Source organism: Pseudophryne corroboree, chromosome 6 (genome assembly GCF_028390025.1).
Source record: "Pseudophryne corroboree isolate aPseCor3 chromosome 6, aPseCor3.hap2, whole genome shotgun sequence".
Lineage (NCBI taxonomy): Eukaryota > Metazoa > Chordata > Amphibia > Anura > Myobatrachidae > Pseudophryne > Pseudophryne corroboree.
In genome coordinates this window covers 550,701,838-550,724,198 of record NC_086449.1, presented here as the reverse complement: position 1 = coordinate 550,724,198, position 22,361 = coordinate 550,701,838, and the positions used below count along the sequence as shown (strand labels likewise).

The 22,361-nt window shown below is 51.2% G+C and overlaps 1 protein-coding gene across 4 annotated transcripts in view; it reads right to left on the bottom strand.

Annotated features, from left to right (window-relative positions):
• Nucleotides 1-22,361, bottom strand: part of LOC134932872 (uncharacterized) — a 423,538-nt gene that overhangs the window by 8,906 nt on the left and 392,271 nt on the right. For all 4 annotated transcript variants that reach the window (XM_063927693.1, XM_063927692.1, XM_063927695.1 and 1 more), the window contains one exon: nt 3,903-4,066. In XM_063927693.1, coding sequence (XP_063783763.1) covers nt 3,903-4,066 — 164 coding nt within the window. The remainder of the gene's footprint in view (nt 1-3,902; nt 4,067-22,361) is intronic.

The following is a 22,361-nucleotide window of genomic DNA, read 5'->3' as shown; positions in this document are numbered from 1 at the left end:
GATTTACCGGTAAGTACTTAAAATCCTATTTTTTGCACCTGGGGCCCACCACTCACAAGTTCCGCCACTGGATCCTTCGAATACCTCTCCAGAGATATCTTATGAAAAAAAGGCTGTAGGCTTTTGTATGCAATCCCATATATAGATAGCATTGTCTATCAGGCTCAATGTCAAAAAAAACTTTCCGGTTTCCGTAGCTGATGCATTTGAACACATTGCAGCCCCACTGAATCATACAATATCTCCAATATCTGCTCTGGACCTTATTAATACATATGTATTGCAGTAAATCTCAGAAAATGTCAGTTTTTGTAGAAATGATACTTCCAATCCTTATTGTGTTGTAAATGTGGTTTACAGCATTAGCCTGTTAAAGGAAAGGAAACCAGTCACCTTTGGGGGGAAATGTAATAGGTTGCAATTTTTTAAAACATGCAAGATTTCTGCAAGAAACACGTGTGTTTGCATTCGCATATGTAATAGGTTGCGAGAACATGTAAACGTGAATCAATCTCGCAGCAACCATTCTCGCACCTGCAAAACACACTATCCAGATGTTGCTCATGTAAAACATACAACTCACCCAATGTAATAGGGTGCGAGGTGTAAAATGAGTAAAAAACAAAATCTTGGGGAAAAAATAGACTAATTTAAGGCTACCTAGTTAACCTCAGCAGCAGCATGTTTAGCAGAAGCCTGCACATATCAGTGACGAGATCTGGGGGCACAGTTCACAGGTTCCCCGCCAAAAGCATTATTGCCCCATAACTAGTCAGCCCAAGCCAGGAATTCCTGGGGAAGTGGGGACCCCTCCTCTCCATTAAAACAATGCACAGGGGCCCGTACCCACCCATTCATGGGATTAAATAAATAAAAAATCATAACTTACCCATCTATGCACCATATGACTGCCAGCACTCTGATTGATGGATAATGATGCCTGGCTGCTCTGATTGTATGTGATTCACAGTCAGCGGCCGGGCAGAATTTTCTACCTGCCTCCCAAGAAGCTCCAGAGAATCACCAACCGGGGGGAGGGGTCGGAGGCCAATTTAACCCCGAACCAGTCCGTCCCTGCTCTGCACAGAGGTTCCTAGAATCGTGGCGCCTGGGCAGCAGTGCACCTAAAAATAAGATGGCCCTGGGCCACACAAGGACAAGTACTGTAGACTTGGCCAAGGGCTGCATCTTTTTTGAAGTTTTTATTAATTATGTCCCATTTTTTTCCCTCCTCTACCCACTCTCTATATATTTTTAGAGATTTGGCCCATTTTCTTTCTTCTACCCCATATATTATTGTTTTGATGATTTAACACATTTCCCCCATCCTATATTTAGTAAGCGTGCTTTGTTGTTTTTTTCTTGGCACTCCCCAGCATCCCATGTTGGGTTCTCCAGTCTCCCGTCCCATTCATTGCCTTTTATTTACCCTGCTATTCATTATTTCTGCTTGTTTTTATAGTCTGTTGTTGTTCTTCGCACTTTTCAATTCTTCTCTTTACTCTCAGTGGCACAATGAGGGGAATTCAATCCACTGTGAGTTTGGTCCTGCAAGCTGAATTCACTGCAAATTTGCATTGCGAATTACATTTGTAATTAAATTCCAAACTCGCATTGATTTTCAGAGTAAATTTGTACGTTTTTGTTTGCCCCCGCCTGAGCAGGTAAAAAGGTAGGGAAAATCTTTATTTTATTTTAATGTTTTATGCTTTTACCAATTTGTATTTGGACAGAATTCGCAAAACCTTGCTGCAAGTTGTGCGAATTGGCATTTCTAACTGAACTGTGCAAATTGTGCCCACATCAAGGGGAAGTGTACACACTTAACTATGCAACTTTGCCTTCTGCAAACTTGCACCTAATTGAGGGCCTAATTCAGACCTGATCGCAGCAGCAAATTTGTTCTTTAATGGGCAAAACCATGTGCACAGAAGGGGGGCAGATATAACATGTGCAGAGAGTTAGATTTGGGTGGGTTATATGGTTTCCGTGCAGAGTAAATACTGCCCCCCCCCCCCCCCCCCCCCCCCCGCAGTGCACATGGTTTTGCCCATCGGAACAAATTTGCTGCTGTGATCAGGTCTGAATTAGGCCCTGAATTTCTCCCGATGTCATAAAACAAAAATGTCTGTGGATCCAGAAATTCAAAATTCAGGAAGACTGGCACTAGAAACGTCCTATATTGCATCGGACACATCTATGAATCTTTTTTTTATAGAGGTGTCTGGCACAGAAAAATATGTAGTAGACACCCATCTCCATAACCACTGAATCCCTGCTGGGCCCTTGTGTGAAACCTTGGACATAGAGGCTGCATGCAGACAAATTGTCATACTGGCCAGAACAATTTCTCCTCTGGTATCCTTTCTAATGTTTCATTGTCACAGTGGTCCTAATTCACTAGGATTGCAAATGCAAAGCTGCTCGCAGCAACTTTTAAATTGAAGTCCAATGCAAATGCAGGAGGGTCGCATCCAAGATGAACATCACAACAATCGGTCATGATTTTCATCTGCAACGGCAGGCTGATTAACCTTAAGCTCTCTCAGCTTTGCAGTCGCAGTGCGAGGCCAAGGTAACTGCATCTCATAACGCAGTCCTTGCCCTCACCACTCATAGAAAATGCGGGCGACACGCCGCCATATTCCCCAATGCCAGCCTGTCAATCAGGCAGAGGTGTTTGCATATCTGCGCCACAATTGCAGGACCCCTCCTGCACAAACATCAGGGAAATGCAGTAAGGATCGATCCTTACTGAATTAGCCCCTAAGCACGGTACATCTGCATAATGCCTAGGTTAGCCTATGGATTTTGTTTTACTTGTTTGACCAAACTGATATAGATTACCTGATTGCTTTGGCTCTGTCATCACTTCATTCTGGTGAGTTTGTTTATCTGCAAAATGAATGTGCAGTTCCCTTGTGGAATGAAAGACTAATTGTGAGTAGCCTTAAAAATATAATGTTACTCCCTACTGATCTAGCATCAAAGCCTGTTCTTCAGTCCTGTAACAAATCATGTGATCACTACATACTCAATACACATTTTTATGGTGTAGTATAATTCAGAGTTTGAAATACTGTGAATAGGCATGCCTCCCAACAATTCAGTACTGGAAATTGGGACTCCCACGCGGTTGCGATGAGCGCCACTGAAAAGGGGTCATGGCCTAGCCTCTGGTGGGAGAGTATGGCCTTGCAGCTAATCCCCACATTTTTGTCATTTTGGGGGGGTGCCCAGCGCTCCCAAAGCAGCTGGGCAGCCCCCAGACTCCTCTCCCTGCACTGTTTAGATGCCGTGCCCAAGCGCACAGCATCTATGCAGGAATCACCCGTTGCTTTGCTGTGCAGAGCATAGGTGATCAAAGGCTCCCCCAACCTTCCCCCTGTCTGCGGAACACTGTGGCCTCCGGGAGGGACAGCAAGACAGTGTCCAAATAGCTGGACTGTCTCGCTGTAATGAGGATAGTTGGGAGGTATGCATAGGGCCTGATTGAGATTTGTACGCAATGCCGATGTTCATGCAACTGAGCAATTATCAGTAAACTGTGCATGCGCCAAGGTACTATTGTGATGCCGGTCGCAGTGAAGATGTATTTGCAGAGTGATTGACAGGAAGGGACTGTTTTGGCCAGGTAACCGGGAGTGACAGCAGAAACGCAGCCGATGTTCCTCGTTACTGCATCAGTGCTGTGTATGTGTATGCAGTTGCTGAGGACTTTGCGTTGCTCTGGTAGGTGTCTCTATTCTTTTCTGGGCGGCAGCTTCACTTGAGATAATTAGCAAATCCGTCTCCTGAAAAATCGCAGCTGCGTAGGCATGTGCGCTCAGAACTGAATCAGGCCCAAAGTCTGCATGCCCATATTGTAAATGTAGCAGTTTCATAAAGTATTTATAGCATACCATAGTCCAGCAAAAGTCTTGCTCCATGAAAGTTTGATGCATGGACGGCGTTAAACAGCGGCGTGATGCAGTCATTATTTACTGTGTCCACCTCAGCACCACTTGACAGCAGCAATTTCATAATGTCATAATTTTCAATGTGGCGAGCAGCTAAATGCACAGCACTGTTAATGTACAGAAAATATGTTACTTCTATATTCTGTAATATTCCGGGATCAGACAATAAGATATACAGTACATCACAAGCTCTATTATGATCTTGCAGCAAATAAGATAGAAAGAAGTGTAAACTATGTTGAAGTAAACTTGTCTCATTTTAGCTATTTACCTCTGTATTTCACTATGTAATGCCAGAAGGGCCGATGGGCTTGTGGGCCGGTCCTGTCACACAGAGAGCCGGGAAGGCCACACGCAGCCGCTCCCCCTCCAATCTCCATAGAAATGGAGGCGTACCGTGAGTCCTCGCCCCCTGACTCGCGGCACGCCCCGGTGTGCTTGTCACACGCCCCGCCCATCTCCATGTAAATGGAGGCGTACCTCGAGTCCATGCCCCCTGACTCGTGGCACGCCCCTATCTTTAGTGCCCATGCACCCCCATTCACGGTGCATGCACCCCTGGCGTGTGCGCGTGCACGCACATGTCAGGGCCGATTTCGGCCCCCAGTCCATCCCTGAATGCCAGTGACAGTTTTGAACTGGCCACACATTTATCAATCTGATTATATAGTCCAAACCTTTTTCTTTAATACAGGTTGAGTATCCCTTATCCAAAATGCTTGGGACCAGAGGAATTTTGGATATCGGATTTTTCCGTATTTTGGAATAATTGCATACCATAATGAGATATTATGCTGATGGGACCTAAATATAAGCACAGAATGCATTTATGTTACATATACACCTTATACACACAGCCTGAAGGTCATTTTAGCCAATATTTTTTATAACTTTGTGCATTAAACAAAGTGTCTCTACATTCACACAATTCATTTATGTTTCATATACACCTTATACACACAGCCTGAAGGTCATTTAATAGAATATTTTAATAACTTTGAGTATTAAACAAAGTTTGTGTACATTGAGCCATCAAAAAACAAAGGTTTCACTATCTCAGTCTCACTCAAGAAAGTCTGTATTTCGGAATATTCCGTAATTCGGAATATTTGGATATGGGATACTCAACCTGTATAATCAACATGAGTGGGTGTCAAATAGAAGAAACCCCATACATCTGCGATAACATAGCCTGCGTGATAAAGCAGTTGGCAGCATAAGATGCCGTTGTATTACCTGTTCTGTTTACAGAACTATGGAGCATATTTATTACATCTGGGCCTGATTCAGAGATGGATGCTATTCTCATCTTTCAATGCAACAGCAATGAAAAAAACATTCTAATGCCACAAGAGCATGGCTCACAGGACTTGTTCTCAGTGCCAGATTAAGGTCCTCATGGGCCTGGAGCTGAAATTTTTGAAGGGCCTATTGTGTGCTTCAGCAGGGGGTATAGGGTTGTGATGGTTGCTGATATGGGTGCGTGACCAGTGCTGTATTTACATACATACATATGTGTGTGTGTGTGTGTGTGTGTGTGTGTGTGTGTGTGTGTGTGTGCAAAAAATCTATCTATCTATATAGCGAGAGAGAGAGAGAAAAGTAAAAGTAAAAGGCGCCCAATGGAATTATTACATTTTCTTGCCATGACTGCATGATTTCTGAGGTGACTGCAGCATTTTGAGGTGGCGAGCAGAAATCTGCAAACAATTGTTGGAGCGTCCAAACTGTTGTTCCGGCAGCATGCCCAATAGTTTAGACAGGTTTAGATACTTTACGCCGTTAAACCCAGTGCTTTTGGGCGTGATAAGCAATAGGCAACCGCAGAACTCATTTCCATTTGCATTACAATTGAATAGCTCTGTTGGGCTGCCATTACTTATGGGCATGCAACAAACAATTGGAAGCCCCTCACTATGGGGGAAATTCAATCACCTGCGGCACATTATCATGGGTAATGATATTGCCTGGGGGTGTCCTATTAGCCCCGATAAGCCAGCATGAGCTGCGGCAAATTGGGGATGCCATTACCTGCTGCACTGAGTTTCATCTGCCGGGTCCCTTCCCTGCAGTCCCAGGATGCTGCAGCGGCGGCCGTGGGACACTGAATGGTGTGTGTGTGTGTGTATATGTGTGTGTGTGTATAATATATATATATATATATATATACACACAAACATACATACACATACATACACACACACATACTGTATATATACACACCCATGTACAGTATGTACTGAAGACAGGGCTCTAGTACACCGAAACATCGAGATCTTAAAATCACATGTTTGGAAGTCCTAAGTTGCCGTGCCATTTCAATGCCCCATGCTGTGACTTTAAACATCGGCACTGCATATTTGACAAAACACTCAGACACTTGATCTTCAAGTGGGCGTGTTCTTAAGTGTAATGTACCACACCATATACCCCTTATACACATTATGCACCACAATAGTAGGACCCCTTATACTATCTAGTACTAATGCCCCTTTCACAATTATACCACACAGTATGAGCCGAAATTCACATTATACCACACGGTATAAGCCGATACTCACATTATAGCACACAGAATGAGCCGAAATTCACATTATAGCACACGGTATAAGCCGATACTCACATTATAGCACACAGAATGAGCCAAAATTCACATTATAGCACACGGTATGAGCCGAAATTGACATTATAGCACACAGAATGAGCCAAAATTCATATTACAGCCCACGGAATGAGCAGAAATTTACATTATAGACATAGAAAGAGCCGAAATTCACATTATAGCTCACGATATGAGCTGACATTCACATTATAGCACACGGTATGAGACAAAATTCACATTATAGTACACGGTATGAGCCAAAATTCACATTATAGTACACGGTATGAGCCAAAATTCACATTATGCCGCATGGAATGAGACACAATTCAGGGAGAGTGACAGCAGGGACATAGGGACAGGGAGAGTGACAGCAGGGACATAGGGACAGGGAGAGTGACAGGGAAAGTGACAGCAGGGACAGGGAGAGTGACAGAGAGACAGGGAAAGTGACAGCAGGGACGTAGGGACAGGGAGTGAGACCGAGAGACAGGGAAAGTGACAGCAGGGACATAGGGATAGGAAGAGTGACAGAGAGAGGGACAGCAAGGATATACAGTAGGGACTAGGGAGAAAGAACGGCAGCAGGGTAAGATTACCTATTTAACAGCGCCGGTGCTGAGGATGCTGTGGTCTGCTGTGCGGTGGATGAGGAGGCTGCGGTTGGCATGGGCGGAGGTGCAGAGAACTGAGGGTGGTGTCGGGCGGCTAAGGGTGGTGGCGGTGTAGCAGAGGAAGAGGCAGAGGGCAGCGGGGGTGCAAGGAGGTGCGGAGTAGTGTGGAGCAGAGGGGGCAGAATAGGAACAGTGGTGCGGGGCAGGGGGGCAGGATGGGAGCAGTGGTGCGGAGCAGGGGGGCAGGATGGGAGGAGTGGTGCGGGGCAGGATGGGAGCAGTGGTGCGAAACAGGATAGGAGCAGTGGTGCGGAACAGGGGGGGGGGGCAGGATGGTAGTGAAAGGTACTCTCTCTTGCTCGCTAAGTTAAACAAGAATGTCACCTGCTCCCCGTAGCTCCCGGCCACTGTCATTCCATTCGTGGACACTGCTCCCCATAATTCCCAGCCGCTGTCGCTCCCTCCGCGGACGGTGGCAGCAGCCTCACACAGGAGCCGCGACGCTAAGACAGATAGCGATAGCAAGTGTGACTAGAGCTCCTGCCGTGTCCTGCTCCTCCGTCTCCTCAAGAACGAGACCTGACAGGGCGCCTTTAGGGGGGATGACATTAATTGGCAGCAGGAAGGGACATTAATTGGCGGGGATGCCTGTGCGCACACCTATGGCCTGCACACAACATACCGGCCCACTTCGACCAGTGTGTGTGTGCGCGCGTGTGCGGGTGTGTGTGTTTGTTTAAGTATATATATATATATATATATATATATATACATACACACAGTACATATATGTGTGTGTGTGTATATATACATACATATATATATATATATATATATATATATACATACATACATACATACATACATACATACATACATACATACATGTATATACATATATGGTATATATAATACACACTAGGCGATTCATCGCGCCCTACGGGCGCTCTTCACACCATCGTTAGGGGCTTCGCCCCGTTAACCTCTGCACGGCTTTGCCGCGGGTGGGGGAGGGGGCAGTTAGCCGGGGTGGTGCAGTTGGGGGTGGGTGGGTGTGAGGGTGCTATGGTTGCAGGGGCGGGTGGGGGAGGGGGTGGAGTGCCACGGGTGGTGTGTGGATGCGGTGGGTGCCGCGGGTGTTGGTGCTGCGGGTGGGGGAGAGGGTGGGAGTGCCTCGGGTGGGGTGCGAATGCGGTTGGTTGCCGCGGGTGTTGGTGCTACGGGTTGGGGGAGGGGGTGGGAGTTCCGCGGGTGGGTGGCGCGGGTGTTTGTGCTCTGGGTGGGGGAGGGGACGGGAGTGCCGCGGGTGGTGCGCGTGTTGGTGCAGCGGGTGGGGGAGGGGGGGGGGGGAGTGCCACGGGTGGTGGGTGGATGCGGTGGGTGCCGCGGTTGTTGGTGCTGCGGGTGGGGGAGGGGGTGGAGTGCCACGGGTGGTGGGTGGATGCGGTGGGTGCTGCGGGTAGGTGGCGCGGGTGTTGGTGCTGCGGGTGGGGGAGAGGGTGGGAGTGCAGCGGGTGGGGGGCGAATGCGGTTGGTTACCGCGGGTGTTGGTGCTACGGGTTGGGGGCGGGAGTTCCGCGGGTGGGTGGCGCGGGTGTTTGTGCTCTGGGTGGGGGAGGGGACGGGAGTGCCGCGGGTGTTGGTGCAGCGGGTGGGGGAGGTGCCACGGGTGGTGGGTGGATGCGGTGGGTGCCGCGGGTGTTGGTGCTGCGGGTGGGGGAGGGGGCGGAGTGCCACGGGTGGTGGGTGGATGCGGTAGTTGCCGCGGGTAGGTGGCGCGGGTGTTGGTGCTGCGGGTGGGGGAGAGGGTGGGAGTGCCGCGGGTGGGGGGCGAATGCAGTTGGTTACCACGGGTGTTGGTGCTGTGGGTGGGGGAGGGGGCAGAGTGCCACGGGTGGTGCGGGTGTTGGTGCTGCGGGTGGGGGTGGAGTGCCACGGGTGGTGGGTGGATGCGGTGGGTGCCGCGGGTAGGTGGCGCGGGTGTTGGTGCTGCGGGTGGGGGAGAGGGTGGGTATGGGGGAGGGGCAGGGTTGCAGCGGGTGGGGGAGGGGCGGGGGGTGCTGCAGGTGTGGGAGCTACGGATGGGAGTGCCGCGGGTGGGAGCGGATGTGGGGGATGCGTTGGGTGCTGCTGGGGGGGGGGGCAGTGGGTGTTGGTGCTGTGGGTGGGGGAGGGGGCAGAGTGCCACGGGTGGTGCGGGTGTTGGTGCTGTGGGTGGGGGAGTGCCACGGGTGGTGGGTGGATGCGGTGGGTGCCGCGGGTGTTGGTGCTGCGGGTGGGGGAGAGGGTGGGAGTGCCGCGGGTGGGGGGCGAATGCGGTTGGTTGCCGCGGGTGTTGGTGCTACGGGTTGGGGGAGGGGGCGGGAGTTCCGTGGGTGGGTGGCGCGGGTGTTTGTGCTCTGGGTGGGGGAGGGGACGGGAGTGCCGCGGGTGGTGCGGGTGTTGGTGCTGCGGGTGGGGGGGGGAGTGCCACGGGTGGTGGGTGGATGCGGTGGGTGCCGCGGGTGTTGGTGCTGCGGGTGGGGGAGAGGGTGGGAGTGCCGCGGGTGGGGGGCGAATGCGGTTGGTTACCGCGGGTGTTGGTGCTACGGGTTGGGGGTGGGAGTTCCGCGGGTGGGTGGCGTGGGTGTTTGTGCTCTGGGTGGGGGAGGGGACGGGAGTGCCGCGGGTGTTGGTGCAGCGGGTGGGGGAGGGGGGGTGCCACGGGTGGTGGGTGGATGCGGTGGGTGCCGCGGGTGTTGGTGCTGCAGGTGGGGGAGGGGGTGGAGTGCCACGGGTGGTGGGTGGATACGGTGGGTGCCGCGGGTAGGTGGCGCGGGTGTGGGTGCTTGTGCTACGGGTGGGGGAGGGGGCAGGAGCAGTGGCGCCACAACGTGGGTGCGGGGAGTGCGGCCCGCACCCGGGTGTTACCCTCTGAGGGGTGACACCAAAGTGCCGGCTCCTGTCACAGCGCAGAAGCCAGCACTGCAGATTCAGCAGTGTCCCCCGACCCACAACGTGCCGAAAACGGGGGTCGGGACGCAAAGCCACGCCCCCTTCCGCGAAGCCATGCCCCCTTTTCGCCCGCGACCGCAGCGGGTGTTAGAAAAGTGAAGACTATGGGGGTCATTCCAAGTTGTTCGCTCAGTAAATTTCTTCGCATCGCAGCGATTTTCCGCTTAGTGCGCATGCGCAATGTTCGCACTGCGACTGCGCCAAGTAAATTTGCTATGCAGTTAGGAATTTTACTCACGGTTTTTTTCCTCGTTCTGGTGATCGTAATGTGATTGACAGGAAGTGGGTGTTTCTGGGCGGAAACAGGCCGTTTTATGGGAGTGTGTGAAAAAACGCTACCGTTTCTGGGAAAAACGCGGGAATGGCTGGAGAAACGGAGGAGTGTCTGGGCGAACGCTGGGTGTGTTTGTGACGTCAAACCAGGAACGACAAGCACTGAACTGATCGCACTGGCAGAGTAAGTCTCGAGTTACTCAGAAACTGCACAGAGATGTCTTATCGCAATATTGCGAATCTTTCGTTCGCAATTTTAAGAAGCTAAGATTCACTCCCAGTAGGCGGCGGCTTAGCGTGTGCAAAGCTGCTAAAATCAGCTTGCGAGCGAACAACTCGGAATGAGGGCCTATGGGCGGGAGTGCTGCGGATGTTGGTGCTGCGGGAGGGGGAGGGGACGGGAGTGCCGCGGGAGGGGGCAGATGCGGGTGGTTGCCGTGGGCGGGCGGGGAAGGGGCGAGTCACTGTTCAGCATGTCTCCCTGACTCAGTGGCAGCCGCAAGACTGTGAGGCGGGTAATGTGAGTTCCGCTCACAGTCAGCGGCTGCGGTGTCACCACTCACCAGGGGCAGTACGGGGAGAAGGGAGACAGGGGACTGGGCGGAGATCGGGAGGGGACTGGGCGGAGAGAGGGAGGGGACTGTTCCTGGCCAGATCTGTGCCTGTGACTCCGCCCAGCGTTACGGCCAGCACAGAGTCACAGACTTGGGCAAATATATAGGAGATTGTATTTGTGCAGTATAATTCACTTCAGAAAATGTAAAACTACAGGCTGCACATGAAACGTCTGTCATCTCACCGTGTCCTCTCTACTGAGGATCGACGGCATCAGACATACACAAATGCGGCACAGACAGAACTGCAGCCAGCCAGGGCTTCCTTCACGGCCCGGGGCTTTCAGTCAGGCAGTCCGTCCAGTTACAGTGCGAGCGCTCTGCCTGTGCGCTACGCAGCTGGACTGGAGACTGGGTGCGGCGGCGGGGCGGTGCCTTTGTGACGTCACGCGTCGTGACGTCGGCGGCGTGGAGGAGGCGCCGGGGCTCTGTAAGAACGTGGCGCAGTGAGGGCTAGGAAAGCCTTTCACTGCGCGCCGCCATTGTATTGAAAATGTATGTTCCAGTTTGCGGGTATTTAAATAAACTTGGCGACGGATGGTAGGTAGGACGGGAGGGGGCGGGCAGCGTGATAGAATGCTGCAGTAGAAGGAAAAAATTTTTTCCCTGTCTACAGCCGTATAAAGCACCAGAGATGCTGTGGGCCTATTTGAAGTGTGGGCCTGGAGCTGCAGCTCCATCCGCCCCATTGTTAATCCGGCCCTGCTTGTTCTGCATATGCTCAGAACAGGACCTGCCCATAAGCAGACCCCTACCATAGGACTTGTATGCAAACCACCATATTTATTATCAGTTATTTACCAAGCACACACATATTTTGTAGCAATTTATAGGGAATATTTCAGTCAGTCACATCAGTCCCTGTAACAATGGAGCTTACAATTTAAACATCCTACCACATGTATACACATATATATTAGCATTAAAATTAATTCTAATGTATATAGGTATACATGTGGTAGGGTGTTTAGATTGTAAACAAAACAATTTTGTTTTGTCAGAAGCCAGTATGTTTTTTTGAGTGTGGGAGGAAGCACGCGCAAACTCAGGGGAGAACATACAAGCTCCTCACATAGAGGCCCTCATTCCGAATTGTTCGCTCGTTAACTGCTTTTAGCAGCATTGTACACGTTAGGCCGCCGCCCTCTGGGAGTGTATCTTAGCATAGCAGAATAGTGAACGAAAAATTAGCAAAACTGCTACTAAATAATTGACTGCAGTTTCTGAGTAGCTCTGGACCTACTCACAGATTGCGATCAGCTCAGTCCGTTTAGTTCCTGGTTTGACGTCACAAACACGCCTTGCGTTCGGCCAGCCACTCCCCCGTTTCTCCAGACACTCCCGCGTGTTTCCCTGACACGCCTGCGTTTTTTAGCAAACGCCGGGAAAACGCTCAGTTACCACCCAGAAACACCCACTTCCTGTCAATCATTCACCGATCAGCAGTGCGACTGAAAAGCGCCGCAGAATCCTCAGCAAATCTGCTAAGTTTTTAGTTAAACAACTAAACGCATGTGCCCTGCGTGCCATGCGCATGCGCAGTTTGCAACCAATCGCAGCATAGCGAAAATCGGCAACGAGCGAACAACTCGGAATGACCACCAGAGTTTCATGATAAGATATTTAAATCATGACTTCAGGGGGGTCATTCCGAGTTGTTCGCTCACTAGCAGATTTTAGCAGCATTGCACACGCTAGGCCGCTGCCCTCTGGGAGTGTATCTTAGCTTAGCAGAATAGCGAACGAAAGATTAGCAGAATTGCGAATAGAAAATTCTTAGCAGTTTCTGAGTAGCTCGAGACCTACTCCTACACTGCGATCAGTTCAGCCCGTTTCGTTCCTGGTTTGACGTCACAAACACGCCCTGCGTTCGGCCAGCCACTCTCCCGTTTCTCCAGACACTCCCGCGTTTTATCCTGGCACGCCTGCGTTTTTCCGCACACTCCCTGAAAACGGTCAGTTTAAACCCAGAAACACCCACTTCCTGTCAATCACACTCCGATCACTTCAACTATGAAAATTCTTCATTCAGACGTGAGTAAATCTACTATGTTTTGTGCTAAAATACTTACCGCATGCGCATTTTTGCCTTAATCGCTCCGTTGCGAAAATCAGCAACAAGCGAACAACTCGGAATGACCCCCCAGGTCTGTTAACCACTATAAAAAGCAACAATGCGGCCAAGTCTCATCTCAGCTAGGTACGCCAAGAAGAGAAGGTTACCATTCAGAGATCTTTCTAGCAACCTTTACTCCCCACTACCTGCCCTGTGTCTCTCCAGCAGCCTCAGCTGCCCACTCCCTGCCCTGTGTCTCTCCAGCAGCCTCAGCTACCCACTCCCTGCCCTGTGTCTCTTCAGCAGCCTCAGCTCCCCACTTCCTGCCCTGTGACTCTCCAGCAGCCACACTCCCTGCCCTGTGTCTCTCCAGCAACCTCAGCTCCCCACTCTTTGACCTGTGACTCTCCAGCAGCCTCAGCTGCCCGCTCCCTGCCCTGTCTCTCCAACAGCCTCAGCTCCCCCCACCCCTGCCCAGTGTCTCTCCAGCAGCCTCAGATCCCCCCTACCCCCGTCCAGTGTCTCTCCAGCAGCCTTAGCTCCCCACTCCTTGCCCTGTGTCTCTCCAGCAGCCTTAGCTCCCCACTCCTTGCCCTGTGTCTCTCCAGCAGCCTCAGCTCCCCACTCCCTGCCCTGTGTCTCTCCAGCAGCCTCAGCTCCCCACTCCCTGTCCTGTGTCTCTCCAGCAGCCTCGGCTGCCCACTCCCTGCTCTGTGTCTCTCCAGCAGTCTCAGCTCCCCACTCCCTGTCCTGTGTCTCTCCAGCAGCGTCAGCTCCCCACTTCCTGCCCTGTGACTCTCCAGCAGCCACACTCCCTACCCTGTGTCTCTCCAGCAACCTCAGCTGCCCACTCCCTGCCCTGTGTCTCTCCAACAGCCTCAGCTCCCCCCCCCCCCCCCCCCCGCCGTGTCTCTCCAGCAGCCTTAGCTCGGAGCTCCCCACTCCTTGCCCTGTGTCTCTCCAGCAGCCTCACCTCCCCCCTACCCCCGCCCAGTGTCTCTCCAGCAGCCTTAGCTCCCCACTCCTTGCCCTGTGTCTCTCCAGCAGCCTCAGCTCCCCACTCCCTGCCCTGTGTCTCTCCAGCAGCCTCAGCTCCCCACTCCCTGCCCTGTGTCTCTCCAGCAGCCTCAGCTCCCCACTCCCTGTCCTGTGTCTCTCCAGCAGGCCTGGCTCCCCACTTCCTGCCCTGTGACTCTCCAGCAGCCTCGGCTGCCCACTCCCTGCCCTGTGTCTCTCCAGCAGCCTCAACTCCCCACTCCCTGCCCAGGTCTCCCCACTCCCTGCCATGTGTCTCTCCAGCAGCCTCAGCTTGCCCCCCCTCCCCACATCCAGTGTCTCTCCAGCAGCCTTAGCTCCCCACTCCCTGCCCTGTGTCTCTTAAGCAGCCTCAGCTCCCCACTCCCTGCCCTGTGTCTCTCCAGCAGCCTCAGCTCCCCACTCCCTGCCCTGTGACTCCAGCAGCCTCCGCTCCCCACTCCCTGCCCTGTGTCTCTCCAGCAGCCTCAGCTCTCCCCCCCCCCCCCCCGCACAGTGTCTCTCCAGCAGCCTCAGCTCTCCCCTGCCATGTGTTCCTCCAACAGCTGCAGTTCCTTTCCCTGTGATTCTCCAGCAGCCTCAGCTCCCTCTTGTGTCTCTCCATAGCCACAGTTTCTCCCCCATGTGTCTCTCCATAGCCACAGCTTCTCCCCTCTGTGTCTCTCCATAGCCACAGCTTCTCCCCTCTGTGTTTCTCCATAGCCACACCTTCTCCCCCATGTGTCTCTTCATAGCCACAGCTTCTCCCCTCTGTGTCTCTCCATAGCCACAGCTTTTCCCCCATGTGTCTCTCCATAGCCACACCTTCTCCCCATGTGTCTCTCCACAGCCACAGCTTCTCCACCATGTGTCTCTCCATAGCCATAGCTTCTCCCCTCTGTGTCTTCCATAGCCACACCTTCTCCTCCATGTGTCTCTCCATAGCCACAGCTTCTCCCCCATGTGTCTTTCCATAGCCACAGCTTCTCCCCTCTGTCTCTCCATAGCCACAGCTTCTCCCCTCTGTGTCTCTCCATAGCCACAGCTTCTCCCCATGTGTCTCTCCATAGCCACAGCTTCTTCCCTCTGTGTTTCTCCATAGCCACAGCTTCTCCCCAATGTGTCTCTCCATAGCCACAGCTTCTCCCCCATGTGTCTCTCCATAGCCACAGCTTCTACTCCATGTGTCTCTCCATAGCCACAGCTTCTCCCCATGTGTCTCTCCATAGCCACAGCTTCTCCCCCATGTGTCTCTCCATAGCCACAGCTTCTCGCCCATGTGTCTCTCCATAGCCACAGCTTCTCCCCATGTGTCTCTCCATAGCCACAGCTTCTACCCCATGTGTCTCTCCATAGCCACAGCTTCTCCCCCATGTGTCTCTCCATAGCCACAGCTTCTCCCCCATGTGTCTCTCCATAGCCACAGCTTCTACTCCATGTGTCTCTCCATAGCCACAGCTTCTCCCCCCATGTGTCTCTCCATAGCCACAGCTTCTCCCCTCTGTGTCTCTCCATAGCCACAGCTTCTCCCCTCTGTGTTTCTCCATAGCCACAGCTTCTCCCCCATGTGTCTCTCCATAGCCACAGCTTCTACCCCATGTGTCTCTCCATAGCCACAGCTTTTCCCCCATGTGTCTCTCCATAGCCACAGCTTCTCCCCTCTGTGTTTCTCCATAGCCACAGCTTCTCCCCCATGTGTCTCTCCATAGCCACAGCTTCTACCCCATGTGTCTCTCCATAGCCACAGCTTTTCCCCCATGTGTCTCTCCATAGCCACACCTTCTCCCCATGTGTCTCTCCACAGCCACAGCTTCTCCACCATGTGTCTCTCCATAGCCATAGCTTCTCCCCTCTGTGTCTTCCATAGCCACACCTTCTCCTCCATGTGTCTCTCCATAGCCACAGCTTCTCCCCCATGTGTCTTTCCATAGCCACAGCTTCTCCCCTCTGTCTCTCCATAGCCACAGCTTCTCCCCTCTGTGTCTCTCCATAGCCACAGCTTCTCCCCATGTGTCTCTCCATAGCCACAGCTTCTTCCCTCTGTGTTTCTCCATAGCCACAGCTTCTCCCCAATGTGTCTCTCCATAGCCACAGCTTCTCCCCCATGTGTCTCTCCATAGCCACAGCTTCTACTCCATGTGTCTCTCCATAGCCACAGCTTCTCCCCATGTGTCTCTCCATAGCCACAGCTTCTCCCCCATGTGTCTCTCCATAGCCACAGCTTCTCCCCCATGTGTCTCTCCATAGCCACAGCTTCTCCCCCATGTGTCTCTCCATAGCCACAGCTTCTCCCCATGTGTCTCTCCATAGCCACAGCTTCTACCCCATGTGTCTCTCCATAGCCACAGCTTCTCCCCCATGTGTCTCTCCATAGCCACAGCTTCTCCCCCATATGTCTCTCCATAGCCACAGCTTCTCCCCCATGTGTCTCTCCATAGCCACAGCTTCTACTCCATGTGTCTCTCCATAGCCACAGCTTCTCCCCCCATGTGTCTCTCCATAGCCACAGCTTCTCCCCCATGTGTCTCTCCATAGCCACAGCTTCTCCCCCATGTGTCTCTCCATAGCCACAGCTTCTCCCCCATGTGTCTCTCCATAGCCACAGCTTCTACCCCATGTGTCTCTCCATAGCCACAGCTTCTCCCCCATGTGTCTCTCCATAGCCACAGCTTCTCCCCCATGTGTCTCTCCATAGCCACAGCTTCTCCCCCATGTGTCTCTCCATAGCCACAGCTTCTCCCCCATGTGTCTCTCCATAGCCACAGCTTCTTCCCCATGTGTCTCTTCATAGCCACAGCTATGCACCGAGTGATGCCATTGAAAAGGCTCCTTGGCCCTTTCATGCCTGCGTCCTGCTGATTACTCCAGCGGTATACACATGGAGCATCCACCAGAGTGGCCCGAGGCATGCGGGTAGTAGGGGTTAGATTGTGAAATGTATTCAAATATTCATTAGGACTTTACCTTTATTTAAGGTAAAGGTCCTGTTCTGCAGTGCATTCTATTGGGAGTTGGTATGTGCTCTCTCATAGGGGTAATTCAGAGTTGATCGTAGCAGCACATGGTTTTGACCAACTGATAACAAATTTGCTGCTACAATCAGGTCTGACCCTCACTCACTCACTCATCAATTATCTTACTTACCAATATGATAGGAAGCTGAAATTTAACATATGTATTCTGCAGCCAAGAAATAAGAAAACTACATATTTAGAATTTTAATAAACCTCCCCTAAGGAGATGAACAGGAGGTTGACACAATGGTGTCATTACGCATACTGTATCCTTCTATATATTAGAAATAAATCAAAAGTTTGGTCATTGAGATCAGCTGTTACTGCCATGTCTGAGTAGCCTCTGCTAATCTTCCCACATTGGTGCTGTCATTAGAGAGTACATTGGGGTTGATGTACTATATCAAGCAGGGTAAAAGGTGAAGAAGTGGACCAATGAAGAAGTTGCCCATAGCAACCAATCAGCTATGAGGAAACATTTATCAAATACATTCTATAAAATCACAGGTAGATGCTGTTTGGTTGCTACGGGCAACTTCATTAGTCTACTTCTGCACTCTTTTCACTACTTTATACATCTCCCCCATTGTTAGAATGGATAAAAGATGGAAAATTGTAAACTATGATGCAACCAAATATTAGGATTAGGTCAAAATAGGATTTTTAGGATAGGAATAAAACCGGACTACCAATGCTTGTAAGACATCCACATTGGAGCTAACCTTGAGAAAGACCCGTGGAGGGTCTGAACGCATGGGTGCTCTTGTTATTGACCCCCTGCATGCGGATGCTGATGCTTTTGGACTGAGCCAACACCTGGATGATGTATTTCTAGCCTTGCCTCCAGAGTGCAAAGAAAAGGAGCTGTGTCATGTGGCAATGTCGCTAGTGTCATGTAGCCACTCCCATTAGTGGCATGTGGCCACGCCCCCTCACAACACATAACCACGCCCATTGTTCGGCACTCCGTACCACTAAGAAAATATTTCTACTTGCACCACTGGTTATATTGTTTCTGTGCAAGGTAAATACTGGCTGCTACATTTAGGCACTGCAATTTATATTTCAGTTTGAACACACCCCACCCAAATCTAACTCTCTCTGCACATGTTACATCTGCCCCACCTGCAGTGCAACATGGTTTTTCCCAGTTGCTAACTTTTTGGGTTTGTTAACCAACCTGAATAAGGCCCTTAGTAGGCTTCTCACCGATGGATGAATGGGCACTTATGAGTGGCAACAGGGTGTTCACACATAGGAGAAGTGTCCCATGTCGGTGTCTTGGGTGTGTAGACCTGAGTGGAGAGTATGCAGACTTCACGCTATTATTAAGGTGTGTACACACCTATGCAATCCCCAGCTAAGTGGGTTAAACACTAATGATCAGCTAGGCAGTGTGTGTAATAAGCCGTGACCCCCTGGGTAACGGGTGGGGGGGGGGGGGGGTATAACAGGGTGGGGGGTATAACAGCTCCTCTATGGGCATCGGAGGGTCAGCTGTGCTGCACACAAGGCATGACCTCCCGGTCCCGACTATTGTAGGAGCGTTTCAAGCCTTTTATCGGCTAACGCTCCTGCAGCAGCACAGCGTACACACTTATACAATGGACGGCCGAGGATTGGATAGATGTGTGCCTACTTTTGGCCAGATCTTATGCACTACAGATGGAGTAGATGTAAGTGCTGGTACCAGTGATGATAGCTGGGGAGGTGCACCCAGCTCAGAATACAGGCAGATGGTCTCATCACATAAGATTTCCGATAGCAGAAAGCAGCCAGAATTGTGTTTGTATTACAAAGAATCAGGTTCTGTGTGAACAAAAAGGTACATTGTCACATCTGTAGTATCAAGGATTTGATTGTGCTGAAACAAACAGGAGCACAATTAATGCTTAAAAATAATGAAACTGATTCAGTTAAACTTAGTGGAGTGATGTTTTCCCACTGCACACTGCTCATGGGAAAAGATTGATTGGTGATAGCAAACAAATCCTCTGTGCGTACACTAAGTGAGTGACACGTTGTCAGCATTTGGGGGAGGTAACGGGGATGGGTAAAAAAATGCAGAGCTGTCAAGATCGTTTTCCAAATTCGTTCGCAGCTGGAGGAGCCCCCTGGGGTCTTAGGAGAGCCGCTCAGTCTGAGACAGCACAGGGTTGTTTCTCCTTATCCTCTGACCGGTGAATGTGAGGCACCGGCAGTGGCACCTCTGTGCACTAGACAATGGCTGAGCCATTACCATATTTTTACAGCACCCTGCTCCTCCGACTCAGGCTCAATATTACTGTACTCTCAGCAAATGTCAACAAGTTTCCGAGTTCCATCTTTTTGATATGATGCTACATTGTATTGTATGTGCATATCTAAAACACTAATTTAAAACCATTGTGTTATATATATACACAGTTCCACATCTTCTGACACAGCTTGTGGGAAAGACTGGAGGTTCTCTTCCCTGAGGTACAGCATGGCAATCTGTGAGCAATTTTCACAGTTTGACATCTTTTTTATCTTGGCATTCCTGAGGTTATGTAAGACTTTTCTATATAACAGATCTTTGAAATAAAGTAGTATGATTTGTACTTCACTCCTGCTTACTTTTATATTTTGACATGGAGGTATTTCAGCACTATAAAATGCCTTGACATTTTAAAAGCTTGGCACTTTGACCTGGAGATGAAACTGATAAAAATAATCTAGCTGTGTAAGTGTAGATTTCTCCACTGCTCAATGGGCCTAATTCAGACCTGTGTGCCCGCTAGGGTTTTTTTTGCACTGCTGCGAACAGATAGTCGCCGCCCATAGGGGAGTGGATTTTCGCTTTGCAAGTGTGCAAACAGATCTTGTGCAATCTCTGAGTAGCCCAGGACTTACCATTGCGAACACTTCAGCCTGTTCGGGACCGGAATTGACGTCAAGATAGAACCCTCCCTGCAAACTCATGGACACGCCTGCGTTTTCCATCACTAACAGAAAACTGTCAGTTACCACCCACAAACGCTTCTTCCTGTCAATCTCCTTGCAATCGCCTGTGCAAATGGATTCTTTGCACAAACCCATTACTGAGCGACAATCCGCTTTGAACCTGTGTGACGCGCCTGTGCATTGCGGTGCATGTGCAATTCTGACCTGATCGCAGTGCTGCAAAAAAAGCTAGCGAGCGATCAGGACTGAATTACCCCCAATGTCCTCAAGGTTGTAAAGATATGAAAATAATGTTGTTCTCAGAAGGGCTTCACATTCAGGTGTGGTTGAAGTCCGGGCTATAACTAGGTGTGTGTCGACGGTGCCTGGTACACAGCACGTATGCGCTGTGGGTGCAGGTCGAGCCGTCAGCACCTGCAGGGCCACACTGTGCTATTTTTTTAATATGCTACCCCGGCTCCGCCAGCTACTGCGCTGCCCGCTGTCAGGTACGTAGCTGTGCGCTTGGCTACATCTCCACTGGGCACACCACTACATACATTTTTCGTGGGCAGCGCCGCAACTGCATGCCCGCATTCTCCGCCCCCTCCAGGCTCACGAGTCTCATCTACCTTCGGACACAACTCGAGCTCTGCAGCGGCTGCAGCCCTACCTCCACAGGCAGCTCTGCGCCGACACTGCAGACCGCGCTGTATTATTTGCACTGGGCTGACTAAAACTTAATTGCCGGCTAGCTGTAAATTTTGTGATTTGACAGCTGCCGGCAGGTATCTGGACGAAGCTCTCTCCCCACCCTCCCTCCGCTCCTTCTTCTCCTCTTCCTCTCCCATTCACGGCCATCCCCTCTGAATTGTCACCCAGACAGTCTGCTCCCTGTACGCTTTCGTTCCCCACTCACTGGACCTGTTGGGGAGCACAGGGCAGGCGGCTTTTGTGTGGTGAGGAGGAGGAACTAGAAGAAGTGGGTTGCTGTGGTGACCCTGATACTCCCAAACAGAAATGCAGCAGTTAGACAGCGGGAGCTGGCAACTCGGGTTCGAAAGAGGTTATACCCCCACATATTATGATACACACACAGCGCCTTTCCTCCTCAGAGTCACCAGCTGGTTTCTGCTGGTATAAGCAGAAGATGATGGTCAAATATGGCTAACTACAAGTTGGAGAAGGGACCTCTGATGTCCCCAGTGGGAGGAGCCACATCACCAGAGGGAGAAGCCATGCACGAACAGGGTACCCGAAATGTACCCTAGCTTCACTCACCACCGGGTTGTTAAAGGGAGTAGTTGGTGGCGTGGATATTAGAAGAACTATCCCGCTGGCCTAGCATTTCTCCCTGGTGTCATGGCTCCTCCCCCTGATGTCAGAGGTCCTTTACAACTTGGCGGCTCCTCATCGCTGTGAGAAAAGCATAGAGCCATAAATTACTTTTGTCTGAGGAGCTGACAGTCTAAGGGAAGAAAGAGAGAAGTAGGGAGAGAGGAGGAGGAGATGGGCTGTTGTACCCAGGGCCATTACTAGATGTGGGCGGATGGTGCTTAGCACATAGCGCATTTGCACTGTGGGCGTACCATCTGCATCCACCTGTGATGTTCTAGAAGAAAGACACGCACTTACTGCGATGCTGTGCCTTGACGCTTCCTCAACCGTCAAGCCAGATACTGGCACCTGGCTCCTGAACACAGTGGCGGTGACACATTGCCGCCTCCTGAACCGTGAAGCACATCATTGGCACCCGGTTACTAGCAGCGGGGACGCATTGCCACCTTGTGACCTGTCAAGTGTGATACTGGCCGATGCTGTTTCTTGCACACAGCGCTAAAATGTCTAGTTACGGCACTGGTTGAAGTTCACATTTAGGTGTGGTTGAAGTTGCTATTGCTGCTGCTTACACAAAAGCAGCAGCGATGGCACTAATATGGTAATGCAGCAGGAGGCATCACGCTCCTGCTGCATTACTGATCTGAGCTTCATCCTAGGACACGGTATCGGCATGACCCACGGAGTGGCGCAAGCCAGCCACTGCATCTACTATAAACAGGCCAGGAAATCTCTGTCCTGGGACAGGATTCCTGGCCCCATCTCTCCCCAACAATAGTGACGACACACCTCTGCTTTGGGAAATGGAAGCCATCACCGACCCTCCCAAACCCCAAATGGATCAGACTGTCAATCACTGACAGTCTGATGCCGAAGTGCGACCGATGTCACAATACTGGTCTGGCGCATGCGCAAAGTACCAAACATCAGTACTTTGCGGCATAAACTGCAAGAGAGTAGGGACCTGAATCACGCTCTGTAT